Source organism: Oncorhynchus masou, chromosome 6 (assembly GCF_036934945.1).
Source record: "Oncorhynchus masou masou isolate Uvic2021 chromosome 6, UVic_Omas_1.1, whole genome shotgun sequence".
NCBI classification, from domain to species: Eukaryota; Metazoa; Chordata; class Actinopteri; order Salmoniformes; family Salmonidae; genus Oncorhynchus; species Oncorhynchus masou.
This window is the reverse complement of record NC_088217.1, coordinates 80359533-80382704: the sequence shown is the minus strand read 5'-3', so window position 1 is coordinate 80382704 and position 23172 is coordinate 80359533. Positions and strand designations below refer to the sequence as shown.

The 23172-nt window shown below is 44.6% G+C and overlaps 1 protein-coding gene and 1 pseudogene across 1 annotated transcript; both read left to right on the top strand.

Moving 5' to 3' along the window:
- The first annotated feature begins 10425 nt into the window (after positions 1-10425).
- Positions 10426-12234, top strand: LOC135541222 (gap junction beta-2 protein-like; annotated as a pseudogene).
- Positions 12235-15646: 3412 nt separating this feature from the next.
- Positions 15647-17324, top strand: LOC135541221 (gap junction alpha-3 protein-like). Its single transcript, XM_064967322.1, has 2 exons — positions 15647-15715; positions 15832-17324. Exons 1-2 carry the CDS (start codon positions 15647-15649, stop codon positions 17188-17190), a joined length of 1428 nt encoding a protein of 475 aa, XP_064823394.1. The 3' UTR covers positions 17191-17324.
- The last annotated feature ends 5848 nt before the right edge of the window (positions 17325-23172 follow it).

Sequence of the window (23172 nt, the reverse complement as noted above, 5' to 3'; positions counted from 1 at the left end):
GTCTCTCTCTGTCTCTCTCTCTGTCTGTTTCTCTCTCTCTCTGTCTCTCTGTCTCTCTGTTTCTCTCTGTTTCTCTCTCTCTCTCTGTTTCTCTCTCTCTCTGTCTGTCTCTGTTTCTCTCTCTGTTTCTCTCTCTCTCTGTTTATCTCTCTCTGTTTCTCTCTCTGTTTCTCTCTCTCGCTCTGTCTCTGTCTGTCTGTCTGTCTCTCTCTCTCTCTCTCTCTCTCACTCTGTCTCTCTGTCTGTTTCTCTCTCTCTCACGCTGTCTCTCTGTCTGTTTCTCTCTCTGTTTCTCTCTCTCTCTGTTTCTCTCTCTCTCGCTCTGTCTCTCTCTGTCTGTCTCTCTCTTTCTCTCACTCTGTCTCTCTGTCTGTTTCTCTCTCGCTCTCTATGTCTCTTTGTCTCTCTCTGTTTCTCTCTCTCTGTTTCTCTCTCTCTGTGTTTCTCTCTCTTTCTCTCTGTTTCTCTCTCTCTCTCTCTGTTTCTCTCTCTCTCTCTGTTTCTCTCTTTCTCTGTCTCGCTCTCCCATAACAGTGCGTTTTAGAGCCCTCCCGAGAGACTGATATCAATTCATTATTTTTGCAAAAACCAGATTACGATCAATGACCCCTCCATCTCCTCTCTAAAAAGGGATAATTTCCTCTCTCCATTTTCTCTCATCCCACCCGAATCCCTGCATCCTCTGTGTTTAGTTCTAATGTATAAACTCCTCTCTTCAGATGGACACAATGCGGCCTTGTAACCCTGCTGGCGTATATTCTGCCTCAGGGAGAACAGAGACATTTACTGTAGCTACTGTACCTGAATCATGTAACAAGGTGACTGACTGATGTGAATAGAGGGGATGGAGAGCGGAGGTAGACACTTCAGAGTCTCTTTGAAAGTGTATACTGTAGGCTGATTTTGAAGGAAATTTGGTAATTTCAGTGTGTGCTGCCCGGGTGCTGGACGTATGTGCATGCATGCTCGCCTGAAGACATCTAATGTAATGGACATATTACTGTCATCACTGGCCGCCATCGTCAGCTTAGTGGGGGCAGAGATGAGAGTGATACGACAGAGAGGAGACATTTGGTTGTAATGAGCGTTCTGTCTCCTATAGATGTATGTACGTCGGTGCGAAAAGTGCAAATCAATCCCAGAACAACAGCAAAGGACCTTGTGAAGATGCTGGAGGAAACAGGTACAAAAGTATCTATATCCACAGTAAAACAAGTCCTCTATCGAGATAAGCTGAAAGGGCGCTCAGCAAGGAAGAAGCCACTGCTCCAAAACCGCCATAAAAAAGCCAGACTATAGTTTGCAACTGCACATGGGGACAAAGATTGTACTTTTTGGAGAAATGTCCTCTGGTCTGATGAAACAAAAATAGAACTGTTTGGCCATAATGACCATCGTAAAGTTTGGATGAAAAGGGGGGAGGGGCTTGCAAGCCAAAGAACACCATCCCAACCGTGAAGCACGGGGATGGCAGCATCATGTTGTGGGGTGCTTTGCTGCAGGAGGGACTGGTGCTCTTCACAAAATAGATGGCATCATGAGGCAAGAAAATTATGTGGATATATTGAAGCAACATCTCAAGACATCTGTCAGGAAGTTAAAGCTTGGTTGCAAATGGGTCTTCCAAATGGACAATAACCCCAAGCATACATCCAATTTTGTGGCAAAATGGCTTCAGGACAACAAAGTCAAGGTATTGGAGTGGCCATCGCAAATCCCTAACCTCAATCCTATATAAAATATGTGGGCAGAACTGAAAAAGCGTGTGCGAGCAAGGAGGCCTACAAACCTGACTCAGTTACACCAGCTCTGTCAGGAGGAATGGGCCAAAATTCACCCAACTGATTGTGGGAAACTTGTGGAAGGCTACCTGAAATGTTTGACCCAAGTTAAACAATTTAAAGGCAATGCTACCAAATACTAATTGAGTGTATGTAAACTCCTGACCCAATGGGAATGTGATGAAAGAAATCAAAGCTGAAATAAATCATTCTCTCTACTATTATTCTGACATTTCACATTCTTAAAATAAAGTGGTGATCCTAACTGACCTAAGACAGGGATTTCTTACTAGGATTAAATGTCAACAATTGTGAAAAACTGAGTTTAAATGTATTTGGCTAAGGTGTATGTAAACATCCGACATCAACTGTATATTAGCCCTCTGATTACAATGAAGAGCAAGACATGCCGCTCTGTTCTGGGCCAGCTGCAGCTTATCTAGGTCTTTCCTTATCTAGGTCTTTTCACTCAACCACAAGACCAGACAATAGTAAAGATAACACCAAATTAGAGCCTGCAGGACTTGCTTTTTGCAGTGCGATGTCATAAAAGCAGAGCATATTTTTGATTACGGACAGGCCTCTCCCCATCTTGACAACCATTGAATCTGTATGTTTTGACCATGACAGTTTACAATCTAAGGTAATGCCAAGTAACTTGTTCAACAGCCACACCATTCATTACCAGATTCAGCTGAGGTCTAGAATGATGTGTACCAAATACAATGCTCTTAGTTTTAGAGATGTTCAGGACCAGTTTATTACTGGCTACCCATTCCAAAACAGACTGCAACTCTTTGTTGAGGTTTCAGTGACTTCATTGGCTGTGGTTGTTGATGTGTATATGGTTGAATCATCAGAATACATGGACACACATGCTTTGTTTAATGCCAGTGGCAAGTTATTGGTAAACATAGAAAAGAGTAGAGGGCCTAGAGAGCTGCCCTGCGGTACACCACACTTTGCATTTTTTAAATTAGAGAATCTTCCATTAAAGAAAACCCTCTGAGTTCTATTAGATAGATAGCTCTGAATCCACAATATGGCAGATGTTGAAAAGCCATTCTCAACAACAGGTTAGGGTCAATAATGTCTAAGGCTGCTCTGAAATCTAACAGTACAGTGCCCACAATCGTATTATTATCAATTTCTTTCACACCAGTTAACAGGCATTTGTGTCAGTGCAGTACATGTTGATTGCCCTTCTCTATAAGCATGCTGAAAGTCTGTTGTTCATTTGTTTACGGAGAAATAGGATTGTATTTCGTCAAACACAAAGCACATTTTCCCAACAGTTTGCTAACTGGCAGTAAGCTGATATGTCTGCTGTTACAACCAGTAAAGGCCGCTTTACCACTCTTGGGTAGTAGAATGACTTTGGCTTCCCTCCAGGACAAAGACTTTTCTCTCATCTCAGATTAAAGATATGACAGATAGAAGTGACTATAGAGTCCTCTACCATCCTCAGTAGCTTTCCATCTAAATTGTCAATGCAATGAAGTTTGTCATTATTGACAAAATTAAAACTTTAAAAACTTTTCTTTCGTTATTCATTTTTTTATGCTTGAGTACGATGGCTCACTGTTCGTTGTTGGCATTTCCTGCCTCAGTTTGCCCACTTTGCCAATTAAGTAATCATTAAAATAATTGGCAACATCAAATGGTTTTGTGATGAATAAGCCATCTGATTCGATGAAAGATGGAGTTGAATTTGTCTTTCTGCCCATCATTTCATTTAAAGTACTCCAAAGTTATTTTTCTCCATTATTCTTTATATCATTCATAATACAATTTCTTCTTCTTTTTCTTTTTTAGTTTAGTCACATAATTTCTCAATTTGGGGTAAGTCAGCCAGTCAGATGTGCAGCCAGACTTATTAGACACTCGTTTTGGCCCATTTCTTTCAACCAGGCCGTTTTTCAATTCCTCATCAATCCATGGAGCCTTAATATTTCTAACAGTCAGTTTCTTAACAAGTGAATATTTAACAATAATTGGAAGAAGCCAGTTTCATAAATTCATCAAGTGCAGCGTCTGGATGCTCCTCATTAATCACATCAGACCAACATATATTTTTTATATCATCCACATTAGAGTCACAGCAAAATATTTTCTATGATCTTATACACTATTTTAGGCCCTGCTTTTGGAACTTTGGTATTCCTGGATATAGCCACTATAGTGTGATCACTGTATCCAATGTGTATGGATACAGCTTTGATAAAAGTTCTACAGTATTAGTAAAAATGTGATCAATACATGTGGATGATCTTATTCCTGTAGTGTTTGTAAACACCCTGGTAAATTAAAAAATAACCTGAACCAGTTTACAAGCACTGGTTACAGTGAAAAGCTTCCTCTTGAGCGGACAGCTTGATGAAAACCAGTCAATTATTCAGGTCCCCAAGAAAGTAGACCTCTCTGTTTACATCATATCAAGCATTTCACACATATTATTTTGATACCCACTGTTAGCACTTGGTGGCCTACAACAACACTGCAAAAGAAAAGGCTTTAGATGTGCCAAGTGAACCTGCAACCACAACACTTCAATAACACTTGCATAAGATATTCTCTAAGCATTACAGGGATATGGCTCTGAATATATACAGCAGCACCTCCCCCATAAGCATTTCTGTCTCGTCTTAGATGTTATGTCCTTGTATTGCTACTGCTGTATCATCAAATAAATTATCTAAGTGAGTATCAGAAATGGCTAATATAGGAATGTTATGTGTATGTGTGTGTGTGTGTGCGTGCTGTGGGGTTGAAGATATGAACCCATAGGCTTGGCTCTCTCATCCCTTCCGGGCATTTGGGAGGGAGGGTGGACAATGAGCCTGTCATAGCAGATGTAAGAAATGTCCCCACGCGCTCTGGCAGCTTTTATGGCTGGGATAAGTTCTTTCCTCTTCTGGAGCACAGTTTCCGGATAGTTCTAGTTGAGGAAGATGTAGATTCCTCTGAAGTTCCTGGCTCTTTCCAGAACAGCTATCTTGTCCTTGAATCTCAGGATCTTGACCACTATCAGCCTGGGCCTGTCACCTGGGCCGGTGGTTGGTTGGTTTTGCAGATCTGTGAGGGTGCTCCACCTCAATCTTCCTGTGGTCCATCTTCAGTTTCTCCGAGATCATTCCCCTTACTTTGGCCTCAGACTCCGTCCAGGTCTCATGTGGAGATTCTGCAATTCCGTCCACAGCCATATTGTTCTGCCTTGAATGTCCCTCGAGATAATCTGATTTTTCCGTCAATGTTGTCATGGATTCACATACAGAACTAATGTCCTCTCTCAATGACTTACAGAATGGAGTCATATTTCCGTTCTCATATTTAAAGTCATCGAGCTGACCCTGAGAGAACTGCCAATTGTTCTTCAGGTCCTGGACCTCTCTGACTCCACCAGTATTTGGACAAAATACTTGAAGCTATTTTCTTGTTGTTGTGACAACTGCTTGTAGAACTATTTTTCGTTGTTAAAAGATCCTTCCCCTGTGATAGAGAGACACCACTGTCCTCATCGGTACTCCTGCCCGCTTTGGTCTTTGTCATGGTAGCAACACAGGTTACGCTGTAACTTCTCGCAGTTCCAGACAGGGCAGGTCGCACGTAAGATTGAAAACAACAAACAGCAGAGATCTAGACAGCCACAAGCCGCGGTCCCAGCTACATTGGCTAACAGCGTCACGTGCTGCGTTCATGCTCTCAAGAAAACCCAGCTATTTTGATAGGCTGGCTGCTACGTCAAGCAGCTCCTCAGACCCTGGATCGGCAGGATCACGGGACAGATAGCAGCGGTCCAAGCAACGGATGCCAACCGCGTCGCAGGATCTAAACTCAGAAAGTAATTAGCTACTAAGAAACTTTTCAATAGACTTTCAAAACTTTCCAAAACAACAAACCAAGCTCTCACTTGTTCTGCGTTCAACAGGAAGTGAATATACAAATGCACGACACTGGAATTGGTGGAGGGTGTTATGATTTTTTGTGAAAATGTCTTTCCAATCTTCCAATAGGGAAAAGCAGATTTGGAGCCATCATATAAATGGGATAAATGAAGCAGAGAATCGTGCTGAGGTGACGAGTCCTACACTCCAACATGTGTGTCTATGTGTGTCTCCACTCACTGTCTCAATATGATACACACTCACAGTCTCAATACGATACACACTCACTGTCTCAATACGATACACACTCACAGTCTCACTACACTACACACTCACTGTCTCAATACGATACACATTCACAGTCTCACTACACTACACACTCACTGTCTCACTACACTACACACTCACTGTCTCAATACGATACACACTCACTGTCTCAATACGATACACACTCACTGTCTCAATACGATACACATTCACAGTCTCACTACACTACACACTCACTGTCTCACTACACTACACACTCACTGTCTAAATACGATACACACTCACTGTCTCAATACGATACACACTCACAGTCTCAATACGATACACACTCACTGTCTCAATACGATACACACTCACTGTCTCAATACGATACACATTCACAGTCTCACTACACACTCACTGTCTCACACTCACTGTCTCACTACACTACACACTCACTGTCTAAATACGATACACACTCACTGTATCAATACGATACACACTCACAGTCTCAATACGATACACAATCACAGTCTCAATACGATACACACTCACTGTCTCACTACACACTCACAGTCTCAATACGATACACACTCACTGTCTCAATACGATACACACTCACAGTCTCAATACGATTCACACTCACAGTCTCAACTCACGATACACACTCACTGTCTCAATACGTCTCATACACACTCACTGTCTCACTACACACACTCACTGTCTCACACTCACAGTCTCAATACGTCTCAATACACACTCACTGTCTCAATACGATCACAGTCTCACACTCACAGTCTCAATACGATACACACTACACTACACACTCACTGTCTCACACTCACTGTCTCACTACACTACACACTCACTGTCTAAATACGATACACACTCACTGTCTCAATACGATACACACTCACAGTCTCAATACGATACACACTCACAGTCTCAATACGATTCACACTCACAGTCTCAATACGATACACACTCACTGTCTCAATACGATACACACTCACTGTCTCACTACACTACACACTCACAGTCTCAATACGATACACACTCACTGTCTCAATACGATACACATTCACAGTCTCACTACACTACACACTCACTGTCTCACTACACTACACACTCACTGTCTAAATACGTCTCAATATGGTACACACTCACTGTCTCAATACACACTCACTGTCTCAATACGATACACACTCACAGTCTCAATACGATACACACTCACTGTCTCAATACGATACACACTCACTGTCTCAATACGATACACATTCACAGTCTCACTACACTACACACTCACTGTCTCACTACACTACACACTCACTGTCTCAATACGATACACACTCACTGTCTCAATACGATACACAATCACAGTCTCAATACGATACACAATCACAGTCTCAATACGATACACACTCACTGTCTCACTACACACTCACAGTCTCAATACGATACACACTCACTGTCTCAATACGATACACACTCACAGTCTCAATACGATTCACACTCACAGTCTCAATACGATACACACTCACTGTCTCAATACGATACACACTCACTGTCTCACTACACTACACACTCACAGTCTCAATACGATACACACTCACTGTCTCAATACGATTCACACTCACAGTCTCAATGTAATACACACTCACTGTCTCAATACGGTACACACTCACAGTCTCAATGTAATACACACTCACAGTCTCAATACGGTACACACTCACTGTCTCAATACAATACACACTCACTGTCTCAATACGGTACACACTTACTGTCTCAATACGGTACACACTCACTGTCTCAATACGATACACACTCACAGTCTCAATGTAATACACACTCACTGTCTCAATACGGTACACACTCACAGTCTCAATACGATACACACTCACAGTCTCAATGTAATACACACTCACTGTCTCAACACGGTACACACTCACTGTCTCAATACGGTACACACTCACTGTCTCAATACGGTACACACTCACTGTCTCACTACACTACACACTCACTGTCTCAATACGATACACACTCACTGTCTCAATACGGTACACACTCACTGTCTCAATACGGTACACACTCACTGTCTCAATACGATACACACTCACTGTCTCAATACGGTACACACTCACTGTCTCAATACAATACACACTCACTGTCTCAATATGATACACACAGTCTAAATACTATACAAACTTTCTCAGATGAGCAAATCATGTCTGGCTGAGGAGGACATTACCAGTTATCATCACTCTGGTTGTGTCTCTTGTTATGCATCACCAGACCCCAGTGTCAACTCACCTAGTTGGTAAACAGAACTGTTGTTGTCGCCAAAAGGAGCCACACAAAGCCATGCCTGTACTCACTACCCACGCCACCTCAGTCCTATCGAGCCCTGTACCCCCTCCTTCCTCTGCCCTCACCAGGGTTTGTGACCAGTGCCCACCCTTCAGCTCCTCTGCTCTGTCCACACCCAATCTACCATTGGGCATCCGCCCCCAATCACCAGGAAATAGGAGACAACCGTGTGTGTGTGTAGGTGTGTGTGTGTCCTCACTGTGCCCTGCTGTTATCCTGGTGGGGCAGGATGGGGGTGATTAGAGAAACCCAATCTGGTGGGAGCAGTTTGGTAGTGAGGGATGAAGGGAGGGAAGAACAGAGTAGTGAACAGAGAGGTGAATAGAAAGAAAAGTGTTTCACCTCGTCCACTGAACCACTCAGACAGAAGGGGAGTGTTTGGGGTGGAATCCTGTACACTGCTACAATGCAGTTCAACCAAGGTGCATGAATAAACTGGATCTTGCAAGCACCTGGATGGGGGTGGGATGGGGTTGAGTTGGGGTAGGGTTCAATGTGTTTTGTAGAGTGTTTAAGTCTAGATTTAGCTAAAAATTCATAGTGTGTAAAACATTCCCTGAGGTCAACATTTTGACCATATTTGAGTGTAAAGACATCAAGACCTGGTTTGTGTATCCACACACCCAAAAAAGTATAATCACCCAATGTGGGATTCGCTGTTTGGTTAGAATCACAAGAAAGCAAAACAAAACCTCTTTTGATAAACTGACTGAATGAACTTCTCCTCGGTCAGTATATATATACACACACACGCACACACACACACACACACACACACACACACACACACACACACACACACACACACACACACACACACACACACACACACACACACACATAAATAAATATATTTGAGCGAAGCAGAGAAAGATGCAGATCAGCACAACATCTATGGCTTGTGTGTTTCTTATACATAGGAACATCCCTCAAGACTCACTCAAACTGCACTTGTTGTCGCTCCAGATTACAGCTCCGCCACCGAAACTGACGTCACGTAGGTGAATCCACAAGTCCAGGTGCGTCTCTGAGAGCGCTCAGAGCACATCAGTTCTAGTCAGCGGTAAATCAGTGGACTGCGTCTCACCCTAAAGGTCTCTCCCTGGAGCTCTGTTGGATCTGACTATGGCAGAGTGAACCAAGCAGAAGAAGTAGGGGTACATGGAGCCTCCCTGACACTCAGGAGAGAAAAGGTGAGGAAGACAGGCTGATGTGTTGTTCTGTTCTCTGTCAGCTGACTTCTTTTTCTCTATTTATTTCATTAGATGGAACATTTCAAAAACTTTGGAGACATGTTATGTGAAATGTATTTTTGTTATCACATGATGAAAGTATTGTGGGGTTGAAAATAATAATTTCCTGCACAATGTCTTGTATTTACCTATCATAGTAATAATAGATGTATTTTATATAGGGCTTTTCATTACACATTGAATCTCAAAGTCACTTTAAAAACATTTTTTTTAAAACACATCAACTTATTGATATTTTATTACTATAGCATGTAAACCCCATTGATGTGAATATTGTGTGTCTTCGAGAGGTGAATGTAACGTGCAGTTATAGTGCAGTTATAAAAACTTAGTACGGCTATATAGCTCAGCTGTCCTCTTAGGGGGAACCTATGAGGGTTCTTCGACTGTCCCCATAGGCGAAACCTTTGTAGAAGCCCTATTGGTACTAGGTAGAACCTTTTTGGTTCCAGGAAGAACCCTTTTTGGTTCCATGAAGAACCCTTTCCACGGTTCTACATGGAACCCTAAAGGGTTTGATTTGGAACCTTTCCCTATGGGGAAAGACAAAGAACCCCTTTTTTCTAAGAGTACTACACATTAGAACTGTTGGCTGGATCAATAGTTCATTATAACATTGGCACTGGTCTAGCCAAGCAACTCTCTCTCCTCCTCCTCTCATCTCTATACTTCCTCCTCTCATCTCATTCTTATTCTCCTCCCTCTCTATTTATTTTTTTAACCTCAACTTTTACCCCCCTTCTCCTCTCCTCTCTCCCTAGAGTAGAGTGGATTGTTCCTGGGCAGCAGAGGAACGATGAGCTTGGGGACCCTGTACCCAATATTTTCTTATCTCCTCCTTCCTCTCTCTTCCCTCCAACTCTCCCTACTTCGATCCAGCTCTCACTCCCTCTCTCCTCTGGTCTCTCCCCGGGTAGAGGTGTGTGTTCTGGGCCAGAGGAGCAGGAGAGATGACCTGGGGGACCCTGTACACCCAGCTGGCTGGTGTGAACCGCCACTCCACCAGCCTGGGGAAGGTGTGGCTGTCTGTCCTCTTCCTCTTCCGTGTCACCGTGCTGGTCCTGGCGGCCGAAAGCGTCTGGGGGGACGAACAGAGTGACTTTGTCTGCAACACCCTGCAGCCGGGCTGCGAGAACGTCTGCTACGACCACTTCTTCCCCGTGTCCCACATCAGGCTCTGGTGTCTGCAGCTTGTCTTCGTCTCCACGCCCGCTCTCCTCGTCGCCATGTACGTGGCCTACCGTAATCACGGCGACAAACGCCAGGTCCTGCAGCAGGGTTCAGTCGGGGGGCGTTGCCGCAGCGACAAGGCCCAGGCGGCCCAGGAGGCTGAACTAGAGAGTCTGAGGAGGCGGAGGCTGCCAATCGCCGGGCCGCTGTGGTGGACGTACGCCTGTAGTCTGGTCTTCCGCCTGCTGCTCGAGGGAGGCTTCATGTACGTACTGTGTTAGCTCACTGAGCAAAGCCTAACAAGTCTTTATTTCAGGCAGACAAGTTACTTGAGTGTAGCTCAATGAACCACCTCCATTACATACAAACGCTTAAGAATAAGATGTAGATACACTTCCTCAAGATTCATGACATCATCATGTACAAGTGTAAGATCTTAATTTGATCACCCTGTTGCAGGAGAATGTTCCCGCAATGCAGGAAATGTCAATCTTGTAGTGTATTTGAGGTTAAAAAGGCTACTGAAGTTTGTCATTTCCACTTTGATATGTCAGACATGATTTTCCCTTTACGAAAAATATATCAACCCCTACAAAAATGTCCATTAATTATAATCAACAAAATAATTCACATGTCCTGTTGCTGTAGGATTATTTACCCGCTGTTGCAAACTGGCTGAAATAAAGATGCTACATCTGTAGTTCTAAGCCTTTATCTTCACCTTCGTTCTCCAGGTATGCTCTATACGTGTTGTACGACGGCTTCCAGATGCCCAGGCTGGTCCAGTGTGACCAGTGGCCCTGTCCCAATGTGGTGGACTGCTTTGTCTCCCGCCCCACAGAAAAAACTGTCTTCACCGTTTTCATGGCCGCCTCCTCCTGCGTCTGTATGGCTCTCAACATGGCCGAACTGGCCTACCTGGTGGCCAAGGCTATCGCTCGGTGCCCGTCATCACGGCGCAGAGGGGGAAAACAGAAAGGGAAGGGTGCAAAACTGTTCCTCAACCTCTTCCAAAGACAAGACTCTGCAGCAGAACAAGAAGAATGAAAAGTTGTTGTCGTCCTCTTCGTCTGGGTCCTCCTGCAGCAAGGCGGTGTGAGGACGGGGGAGCTATAGACATAGCGTACATATGCACACACAGACGTGCAAAACATAAGTAGCCTACAGTACACACACAACCACCCCGAATCATAAATATGTGTAAACACTGTGTAGTCCACTCCAGACATGCACAGAAGATCTCCTTCCCTGCTCACTGGAGTCACTCCGCCATCTAGTGGCCAATATTCACACATGGCCACTGACCCCTCATAGGCGAAGACAGGCGACAGGCCGACAGACAGACATACAGACACCCAGACAGACAGACAGACAGACAGGCAGACAGTTTGTATTGCTCCTATGGAATTGTGATGTTGGTAATGAAGAGATAACATTGTAAATACAGTGACAATGGCATTCGCAGAATCACAGTAGAGTACCACGAGTAAAGACTTATGCAATGACCTACAGAGGATGTGTGTGTTTTAAAAACTCCTGAAATAAAAAATATTAGATATTTGATATACTGTCGGATCATTGAGACACATTTTAGCAAAGCTGCATTTCACAATTTGGGTGATGGTGGGTGGTCAGATGTTTGTAAATCATGTGGTTGTGTTAGTGGGCCTGAGAAAGCACATCCCAGCACTTAATCATGAGATGTGATGTATTATATATATTATTTTCAGATAGCACAAATGTAAAATAGAGTACTACAAAAAATATACAAAGTGCACAAAGAAGATGTTCAGATAGTACAGATAATATAGGAGAGGAACATCCAGTCCTGTACTATAACTCATCTATATGCATTTATGCCTACTCTCCAACATAGTGAAAGCCATCGTTTTCCCCCTGAGCGCGGAGACGCCATGCAAAATTTTGGAGTCCTGGTGTGGAATTTCAGAAGAGCAGGGTGGCAGGGTGGGATGGGAGGTGACGGGGATTGACGGGTGGGCGACGCCACCCCCACACTCTACCCTCCCCACGCGTGCACTCATGGATGGTCACACAATGTGACAGTAGCGATGGCTGGGCACGGGACGCAGCCGCTGCGCTTTGCGGGACCCCATCTCCAGGTTCCACACGCGCCCTTTGACTAGCATCGCTTTGCTCACCCTCGCGCTCTCTCTCTCTCTCTCTCTCTCTCTCTCTCTCTTGTTCGCTCTCTTTCTCTCGCGCACGCCTGGCCTCGAACCCCGAGGGAGAAAAGAAGAGAACGCAGATCGCGACGCTTCCGGGAAAACGTTTTTGGCCGGCCGCTTTCAAAGGAGATTGGTAAGCTGTCAGAGCTGGGGAGTGAGAGGGAAGGGGAGGGATCTTTCTACCTGGGAAGGTCTGTAGGATTTTCCAAGCCTTTCAAAATAGGGATAGCTTCAGTGACCACCGGATATTGCTTCAAGTGGCCAGGGCACAGGGAGTCTGTCCATCCACCCTGTCCTTACGCTTATTTGGGAACGCCAAGTAGACACTTTTACGCTCACCAATTCCAATGCGAGTGATGTTGACTTGACTTAGCCTGCAATCAATTAGTGTATCAATAGGTATTCTGTTAGGATATCTACTGCCTAAGGTTTATATATTTAAATAACTTGGGTCTGTGTGGTCAAATAGTTAAATGGTGCGGCCGCTGGAACACAATGCCGCTGATCCCCGTCAATAGCCAGTGCCAAGGAGCACAATGCGCGTCTGGCAGCTTCTCTATTGTCACAGGTGACAGACGGTATTTCATCAAAACCTCAAAAGGATCAACACATATACTGTGCAGCTCGACACATACTGTCATTATAGAGGGGTATTGCACCACTTTGATACCAGCGCGTTATTGAGTAGGCTAGGCCAGGCATAACGACCATGGAGTCATCTATTGAAATTAATATTGAACTGTAGAAGGCCAGTGATTTGAGTTGAGCCAGTATGGGCTACATTCAGCAACAATGCACCATAAAATCGATAGATTGGGATACTGTGGTAATCATAGTAATCATAGATTTGACAGTAACAGCCTGCCTGTGTTTTAACATCGGGGAAATAGGTCCTTGTTTTCAAAGTTTGTAAAACCACTTCATGTCCAAACAGGAGTTTGTAACAGGTAGAGTAATGCAGCTGGGATCTGTTTTTGTTGTTGTTGTATCTATGTATTGGTGATATAAAGCCCTCTGTAAATGCATATCAGTCGATCCGGGGCAAATATTTCCCCTGATCAGCAGTTGTGTGTTCTGATGATCCGAGCATTCCTCCCAGGCTGTTATGTACTCATCAGACTGCCACAGATGGCCAGCCATTGTAACCCGCTTGCCCAGCAACACACAGACAGGCCTATGGATGGATTGTATACATTCCTCAATTAAATCTGCCTTTCAAAACAAAACACATATGTCTATCAATTCTGTAGCATTCAAAGGGTTCATGGTTCCATGTAGTCTGTCCAATTAGAAACACCAGTCACCTATTTCAGAGAAATAGACATTTTGTGGGAAGATGATGCAGGTTTTTGACTTTGAAGACATGATACATTTTTATTGGTGGCCAGTAGGCTTGTAGCCAGTCTAAAAAGATTGGAGTTGTCCACTCATCTCCGAAGTGTCTATATCGTAAGTTGCATGGACAATAGGCATACAAAAGAATGGTTAATTTGGGTAATGTGAGCATATTTAAATGACATTATAATTGTAATTCATAACTGATATGATGTGTTTTTTGCTTCCAGGTATTGTATTTCTTTTGCACCACTAGTTGATGGATTTATCACTGACAATACAACAACATTTTAGTAAGTCCACCGTCTGTCACTACTTTGGGTGCTTTTTTGTGTCATTGGACATCTGGTCCTTTTTTCATCTGCTTTGCAATGTGTTTAAAAGTTGCCGTGGGCACTTGATTCTCAATTGTAGCTGATTTGAAATTGATACAACTGTAAAATGTCAGCACCGGGAAAAACGTTCCTTTGAAATGCTGCTAATGATTCTAGTAGGCCTGTAAGAAGCACAATGGTGGTGCTCAGGATTTGTTATTGGCACGTTTATCCTCAGTCTCCAGTACTGTGATTAGAGAATGTATTAGAGAAGTATGTGGCCGGTCGAGAGGGAAAGTGATCAAGGCAGCTTGTTAGTCCCGTATGACTGACTCGATGGCGTCCATCCTGTGTCTGAGGGTGGTTGTTCGGTGGTCTCCACAGCTGTTCTGGGCTGTGCTGAGTGGGATGCCACCTTACAGAATCTCCAGATAGAAATATATTACAACAGTATCATTTACGTAGAACAAGGAATCATGCCGCCTCCTAAATGCAACCCTGCTGCCTCCTTCAGTGCCAAACGCATTGGCTTTGACTGAGAGATTGTGTGACGTCACAGAGTGATGTCGGGAGCAGAAAGTACATAGGATGGATACAATGTGTGTGCATAATATGACAGTAATCTTTGTAATATTTTGGCTTCAAACCAGAGGTCAGTGTTTGTTTTGGTTTCTGAACCTGTACATTTTCATTCAAAGTTTTGTATTCCCCTCTTCTCTCATGTCCCCCTCTCTCATTTCCCCACCTCCCTTTCCTGTTTTCTTACCCTCTCAGTTGTTACTCACCCATGCTTGTGCTCCCCCTCTCCCTGGCCTATGCTCTCTCATTCTGTGTGTGTTCTCTCCCCACCTCTCTCTTCCCTCTCATCCCCAGTCGGTGCCTACACAGCCCTATTCCCTCTCTATCTGCACCTCTCTCCAGCTTTCCCCTACCTCTCTATCTGCACCTCTCTCCTGCTTCACCCAACCTCTCTCCTCCAGCCTCTCCCCCAGCCTCTCCCCACCTCTCTCCCCCAGCCATTCCCCCCAGCATCTCCCCACCCAGGCCTCACCCAGTTGCTACTCATCCCAGGCTGTGCTCTCTCTCCCCAGGCTAGAAATTGTGTGAAGCATGGGTGACTGGAGCTTTCTGGGGCGGCTGCTGGAGAACGCTCAAGAACACTCCACCGTGATTGGCAAGGTGCCTGATTGATCGATTGATACAATTATACAGTTATTTGATTGATTGACCCTTTTATTCCTGTGGTATATAGCCCCTTATGCCCTCTTATGTGGCGTTATGTCCCTTGTGTTCAGGTGTGGCTGACAGTCCTCTTCATCTTTCGTATCCTGGTCCTGGGGGCGGCTGCGGAGGAAGTGTGGGGTGACGAGCAGTCGGACTTCACCTGCAACACGCAGCAGCCCGGTTGCGAGAACGTGTGCTACGACGAAGCCTTCCCCATCTCACACATCCGCTTCTGGGTGCTGCAGATTATCTTCGTGTCCACGCCCACCTTGATCTACCTGGGACACGTGCTGCACATTGTCCGCATGGAGGAGAAACGCCGGGAGAAGGAGGAGGAGCAGCGGAAGGCCAGCCGGCACCAGGAGGAGAGAGACCCTCTGTACAGGAACGGTGGAGGGGGAGGGAAAAAGGAGAAGCCCCCAATCAGAGACGAGCACGGTAAAATCCGCATCCGGGGGGCTCTCCTGCGCACATACGTGTTCAACATCATCTTCAAGACGCTGTTCGAAGTGGGCTTCATCCTGGGTCAGTACTTCCTGTATGGCTTCCAGCTCAGCCCCCTGTATAAGTGTGGTCGCTGGCCCTGCCCCAACACGGTTGACTGCTTCATCTCACGCCCCACAGAGAAGACCATCTTCATCATCTTCATGCTGGTGGTAGCCTGCGTCTCCCTGCTGCTCAACCTTCTGGAGATATACCACCTGGGATGGAAGAAGGTGAAGCAGGGGGTCAGCAACGAGTTTGCGCCCGACCGAATGGCTCTCCCCCTGGCCAGAGACGAGGCGGTGGAGTCCAACATGATCCAGGAGGGGATCGCCCACCCGGCCCTCAACTGCTTGCCCACGTATGGTGGCGTGAACGTGGTGTACCTGCCCAACGAGCAGGCAAACGCCACGGCCGCTATATCCGAGCAGCAGGCAGCGGCGGAGGAACTCAAGATGAACCCTTTCCATGAAGACTTCCTGCTGGAGGCTCCTCCCACATCCTTCTACAACAGTGAGGGCAGTGGCCAGCAGCAGTCCATGGAGCAGAACTGGGCCAACATGGCCACAGAACTGCAGACCCTGGACGCTGCCAAGTCCTCCTCCTACCCTCCTCCTCCCTCCTCCCCTTCTCCGCCACCCTCCTCCTCCTCCCCCACCTCCTCTGACCAGGAGCAATCACCCCCTCCACCGAACACTGCCCCTCTTATCCCTGACTCCCACTCCTCCACCCTCCCCCTGGGGGAATCGAGAAGGAGTGAGGAGCTCCAGCAGCAGGAAGAAGAGGAAACGGAGGCGGCGCTGCCACTGACGCACGTTGATGATGTCACGGTGACCCGGGTGGAGATGCACGAGCCGCCCATTTTCACAGCGGCGGACGCCCGCAGGCTGAGCAGGGCCAGCAAGACCAGCAGTGTTCGAGCCCGGCCCGACGACCTTGCCGTGTAACACACACACACACACACACACTCTCACACACCTTCACACAATCACATACAAACACATGCAGACCCCTATCCACCACCGCACCCCAACGCCTCTGGGTTCTATACATTTTATATCTTTGAGGCTCAGGTGTCAAATGTTGTGTGAAATACAGAGGCGATGTGGGAGGGGCTCTGGAGTTGAGATGCTCCTGACATGACTCTCTACAAAAGTTGCGTTATCTGGAGATGCATTCGGTGAGGTGAGGCATAGCTTAGTGCTTCAACGTTATGAGGTGCCAACACGTGTGTGGAGAGGGAGCACACACATTCACTGTTTACAGCTCAGATGCCATGAAAGGATTAGAGATATTGGACTAACTCGTTTGGGACATTAGCAACATTTGGGATGAATATAATTCTGCTGTTTTCTTTATTCTTTGATGGTAGACGTCAGAAGAGGGTTTGCGCTTTCGTTTATTTTTTTCTCTCCTCCTTTCTCTTTTCTTTTCTTGTGATGGACCCTTTAAGATGAAGCCGATGTGTCCTACTGTCTCTTCCTGGTGTCTGTCTGTCTGCCTTGTAGCTAGCCGTCTGTCTGTTCCATGCTCACCCTTCCTATTAAGCTGAATGAAGAGAGGGACACTCTGACAGTATGGTGGAGTGGAGGAAGACAGGGATAGGGTACCTGGGTGGCACTTTATTCAAAATGACTTGCTATTTACTTACAAATGACATGTTAATCACACAATAATACCTTGTGAATTACTTGTAAAACAAGCACGACTAGGCACATTTTGGTACCAGGTCGTTAACAATGAAGTACCCTCTGATAATATGTAATGTACCAGTAAATACCAGGTTAATACCAGTGCATAAGGTAACGTCCTACCGGTTACTGTCGTGTGTAGCCATACTAGTGTGAAGCTTCAACCCATGTTACCACCTCGATCCCAACCTGAGGCTTGGTCTTTAGGCTTCACAGGCATTGTGTGTGTGTGTGTTTCTGTCTGTGTGTGTGTGTGTGTTTCTGTACGTTTCTGTATGTGTGTGAGTGTGTGTATGTGTGTGTGTGTGTGTGTGTGTGTGTGTGTGTGTGTGTGTGTGTGTGTGTGTGTGTGTGTGTGTGTGTGTGTGTGTGTGTGTGTGTGTGTGTGTGTGTGTGTGCGCGCGCGCAATTGATATATTATAAAGTCTTGTTTCAATGTCTACAACAACATTTAGGCAGTTACATCCGGGTAAATAATATATATATGTAAATATATTACATAGTACATATAGGGTATGTTATACATATAAAATTATGACTTATAAAGAACCCATACTGACGCTTGTGTTTGCAGTGTGTTAAAGAAGTGTGTGTCCTCATCGTAAAGACATTCAGCAGATTTAAGACTGTAGGCCCCCCCCACTGGTAGTCAGTATGGGAAGTTTCAGTATAGTGCTTGGAGAGAGTAGGCAATAGAATTGATAGAAGATAGATAGATAAGGAGTATTATTTAAGGCATTGACATTTCATTCTTTGTTACTGAGTCATAATAGCAAAATCAATAGGAATGTGCATTTGCGTATCATTTTCCTAAACTCCTGCCAGTTTTTTAAATCAGAAAATGGCTCTTAACATGCAGTTGTATTTCTTTTAAGCTTCCTGTTTTTTCTCTCTCCAAATTAATTAATTTGATTGTCTTCTAACATTCAAGAAAAAATCATATCTATCGAAAAATGTTTTGGACAAATCTCTTTTGCATTTTGTACCTCCTTATGTTTTGAACAACAGTATATTCTGTTACTGTGAAACTACAACTCACGGACTACTGACTCCCTCAAGCACTTGACCTTTGACCTTGTTATGATGAAATCATATGTTATCATTCCACCACCACCTGGGGTTATTACCATAAAGCAACAAGAAGCAGGGGGCACTTCAATTTTTCTATTTAAAGTAAGAACAGAAAGTTGTGATTCTTACAGTACATTTCAACAATGTAGTAGATAGGCTGTTTGTTCCCATTTCTCTCTCTATCTCCCCCTCCTTTACCCTCACACTCGTCCTTCCTTTCTTTCTTTTCTCTCTTTCTTTTATTCTCTCTCTCTCTCTACACACACACACACACACACACACACACACACAAACTCTACATTGGGGTACATCTTGGGATAGAGGGTTTAGACCGAGACTGTGAATGGGCTGTTGCTGTGCTCTGCTGTATGATGTGTTAAAATGCTTAGAGAATCAGGTCTGCTGTTAGTTGCGTTGCCACACACACAGAATCCAAGTGCCTCTCAAATCGTTTACATACCATACACATACAGTATGTTAAAAAAAGCCACCAGGTGATGAGATCGAGCTGTGACATTGTAATCCAAAAAAACGCTGTCCACCAAAGAGAGAAAATCTAAAATGGCCACCAATAGAACTCTGTTAAGAGTTGTTGAAAACAGGTTACGTTTCTGTTAACTCATAATTTCTGTTTATAACCTTGTCATTTCGGTTGTTTAAAGTTGACACTTTAGCATGTAGATAATGATCTGGACAGTTAAGACAGAATGGTGTTCTAAGATCAAATAACAAAGGACATCTCAAAAAGAGGATGTCTCAATATTTTATAAAGTATTTATTTTTATGAGAGAATTACCAGATTACCAATTACAAAAAAATTGATTTTGAAAAAAATATTGCTACTTTGTTGATTGTTTTGTCCAAAAAAATACAGGAGAGGTGTTTAGCTAGGTTAAAGTTATACCCCATTGTTGTGTCAGGCATCTCCCCCACCCCATCGGAAAACTGACATTTTGTTGGACTTTTGGAATCTCTGGCGTGGAGTGAGATTTCATTGGCCAGTGAGGCAGGGAAGGAGATTTAGATATCCTCAGACCAGATACCCCATTGTGAATTCACTGTCTATGAAGAGAAGTGCCTTACGTCTGAACTTTTGTAAGAACATGTTGATGTAAATGTTAATTTACCTCAAATGTTTACAAAACTGTTACTGAATAAACTTTTTGTACCATATCTAACTTGTCGCCTGGGGGTTTTGTTTGGTGAAATAAAATAAGTACTTTGCCTTCTCACAATGCAGAAAGAGATAGTAGTTATGCTTTTTGAGGACATGGGGGTATGAAGGGAGGGGGAGATGAAGTGAGAGGAAAGGAAGGGATGGGGGAGAGAGGAGAAGGGAGTGAGAGGTTGGGAAGACACACAGGCACACGGTTTTCACACTGTGATGAGGAACGTCCATCAAAATGTAATTTAGTTTCCTTTATAACATGCAACTATAGCCTATCTGACAGGCTGTAACCAACACCAATGGGGAACAGTTGGATGTGATAGTGAAAGTCAAGATTTCTCAGTCACTTTCAGTACTTAGCCCTTACTGGTTCAGTATTCACAGAGATAAAAAAAAATACAATTTGGGGAGGGGCCTGAGGGAAGTGTAGGGGTGAAATTAATCACTATCTTGGAGAATCGGGGACGTCTGGAGTGAATTTGGTGGATTGAAGAAAAGATAGTGGGTGAAGTCTTGGACTAAGAGAGGGAGATCTTAGTCTTTTGAAGAGTACAGACAGCATATTCCATCCTTAGCTCTCCCTCTCTTCCTTCCCATCTCCCTCTTTTGCTCTACATACAGCTCTCCTACTCTTCCTGTCTCTCTCTCCCCCAAACCCCACCCTGTAGTGTGCTCTCTCCCGCTACATACCTCCCCTCCCTCCACATCTCCCACTCCCCCGCCTCTCAATTCAATTCAAGGGGCTTTATTGGCATGGGAAACATATGTTAACATTGCCAATGCAAGTGAAGTAGATAGTATACAAAAAAGAAATAAACAATAAAAAGGAACAGTAAACATTACACTCACAAAAGTTCAAAAAAAATAAAGACATTACAAATGTCATAGTATGTACTGTATATATATATACAGTGTTGTAACAATGTGCAAATGGTTAAAGTACAAAATGGAAAACAAATAAGCATAAATATGGGTTGTATTTACAATGGCGTTTGCTCTTCACTGGTTGACCTTTTCTTGTGGTGACAGGGCACAAATCTTGCTGCTGTGATGGCACACTGTGGTAATTCACCCAGTAGATATGGGAGTTTATCAAAATTGGGTTTGTTTTTGAATTCTTTGTGGATCTGTGTAATCTGAGGGAAATATGTTTCTAATGTGGTCATACATTGGGCAGGAGGTTAGGAAGTGCAGCTCAGTTTCCACCTCATTTTGTGGGCAGTGTGCACATAGCCTGTCTTCTCTTGAGATCCAGGTCTGCCTACAGCGGCCTTTCTCAATAGCAAGGCTATGTTCACTGAGTCTGTACATAGTCAAAGCTTTCCTTAAATTTGCCTCAGTCACAGTGGTCAGGTATTCTGCCACTGTGTACTCTCTGTTAGGGCCAAATAGCATTCTAGTTTGCGTTGTTTTTTTGTTAATTCTTTCTAATGTGTCAAGTAATTATCTTTTTGTTTTCTCGTGATTTGGTTGGGTCTAATTGTGTTGCTGTCCTGGGGCTCTGTGGGGTGTGTTTGTGTTTGTGTTTGTGAACAGAGCCCCAGGACCAGCTTGCTTAGAGGACTCTTCTCCAGGTTCATCTCTCTGTAGGTGGTAGGTGTAGGAATCGCTTCCTTTTAGGTGGTCTCTCTCTCTCTCCCCCCTGTTGTTTTTTCATGGCCACACTAGTTCATATCATGTGATTGGCAGAGGATTGCCTAGTTAATCTCTGGCTATAATTCCCCCTTCGCCACTGGCCTCCCCTGCAGACCTAGCCCACTGACCCTGCTGAGAGCAGCACTTCCTTTATGCCCCTGAAAGCACAGGGGATTGAGCCCTAACAACAAAAACTAATCACCCTCCTCCCCTCTCTTTCTATCGCCCGGCCACTAGCCTGGCAGTGTGTGTGTGTGTTCATGTGACACACACACACATCAGTCAGGTGAAGGTTAGCTGCCAAAGTTTTCTCTGTGACCCTTTCCAGGGATCTGGGAAGACTATCGTTGCTATGCAAACATTAGCACACAGACGATAAATTGGGTGTACCAGGCATCTGCCTGACAACTTTGGTAAAGAGACACCAGATGCTGCGTAACTAGCCCATCACAGAGCTAGATACCTATAAATGATTTTGCCACTGAGCTTGTCCAGGTAGAAATGGACCGTTGGCAAAGATCTAGGACCAGTTTACCATCACCTTAATAACCATTAAGGGGGAACACAAAACTGACTTAAGATCAATGTCTAGGGGCATCTTAGTACATCCTACTCTGAGGGAGTCACCCCCCACAGATCACTATGGAGATGAGGGAGGAACATTCTAATAATGACTGGGCGCCCTTCATACCTACTGTATGAGTGGCTGAATGGCTTGCAATGTCAAATTATGGTGTTCCTGAGTCAGACAATAGGAGATAAGAACAACTGGGCCCCACTTTACTTCAAATCAAATCAAATTTTATTTGACAGAAGGGGTACATTCATCTGTAATGAGGGTAGAATACCAGCTGTCATAAACAGTATTGACAGCTTATGTCCGCTTATAACCAGTTTATGTGGGCTCTGGTCAACTATGTGGGGAATAGAGGTTTTATTTTACAATCATTAGACTTGTGATTTTTACTGTCAGGCATCTGTGTCTGTCTGGTTTCCAGTGACCCTGGCGTCTTTTGTCATCACAATGGGCAAAAATGTGGCTACAGGGCCATTTAGTTGTGTGAAGGTCCCTGAATGCCATCGTTATCACATGACCAGTCTCAGTCATCGTTGTCACATGACCAGTCTCAGACATCTGGCACAAAGAGACCAACCATCCCTTTTATCACCCCATGAACCCCTTCCCTCCACATTACCCCCATAGGATGTGTGCCACCGTGCCATGGTCCAAAGTGTGTGACCATAGACAGAGTATGAGAGTATGAGCTCTGCCCCAGGCCCAAATGGCATTAATGACTATAAGCATAGTGAGCCTACAGGCATCTACCAGTACCACTGCCAAGTGGAGTAATACTCCTACTGAC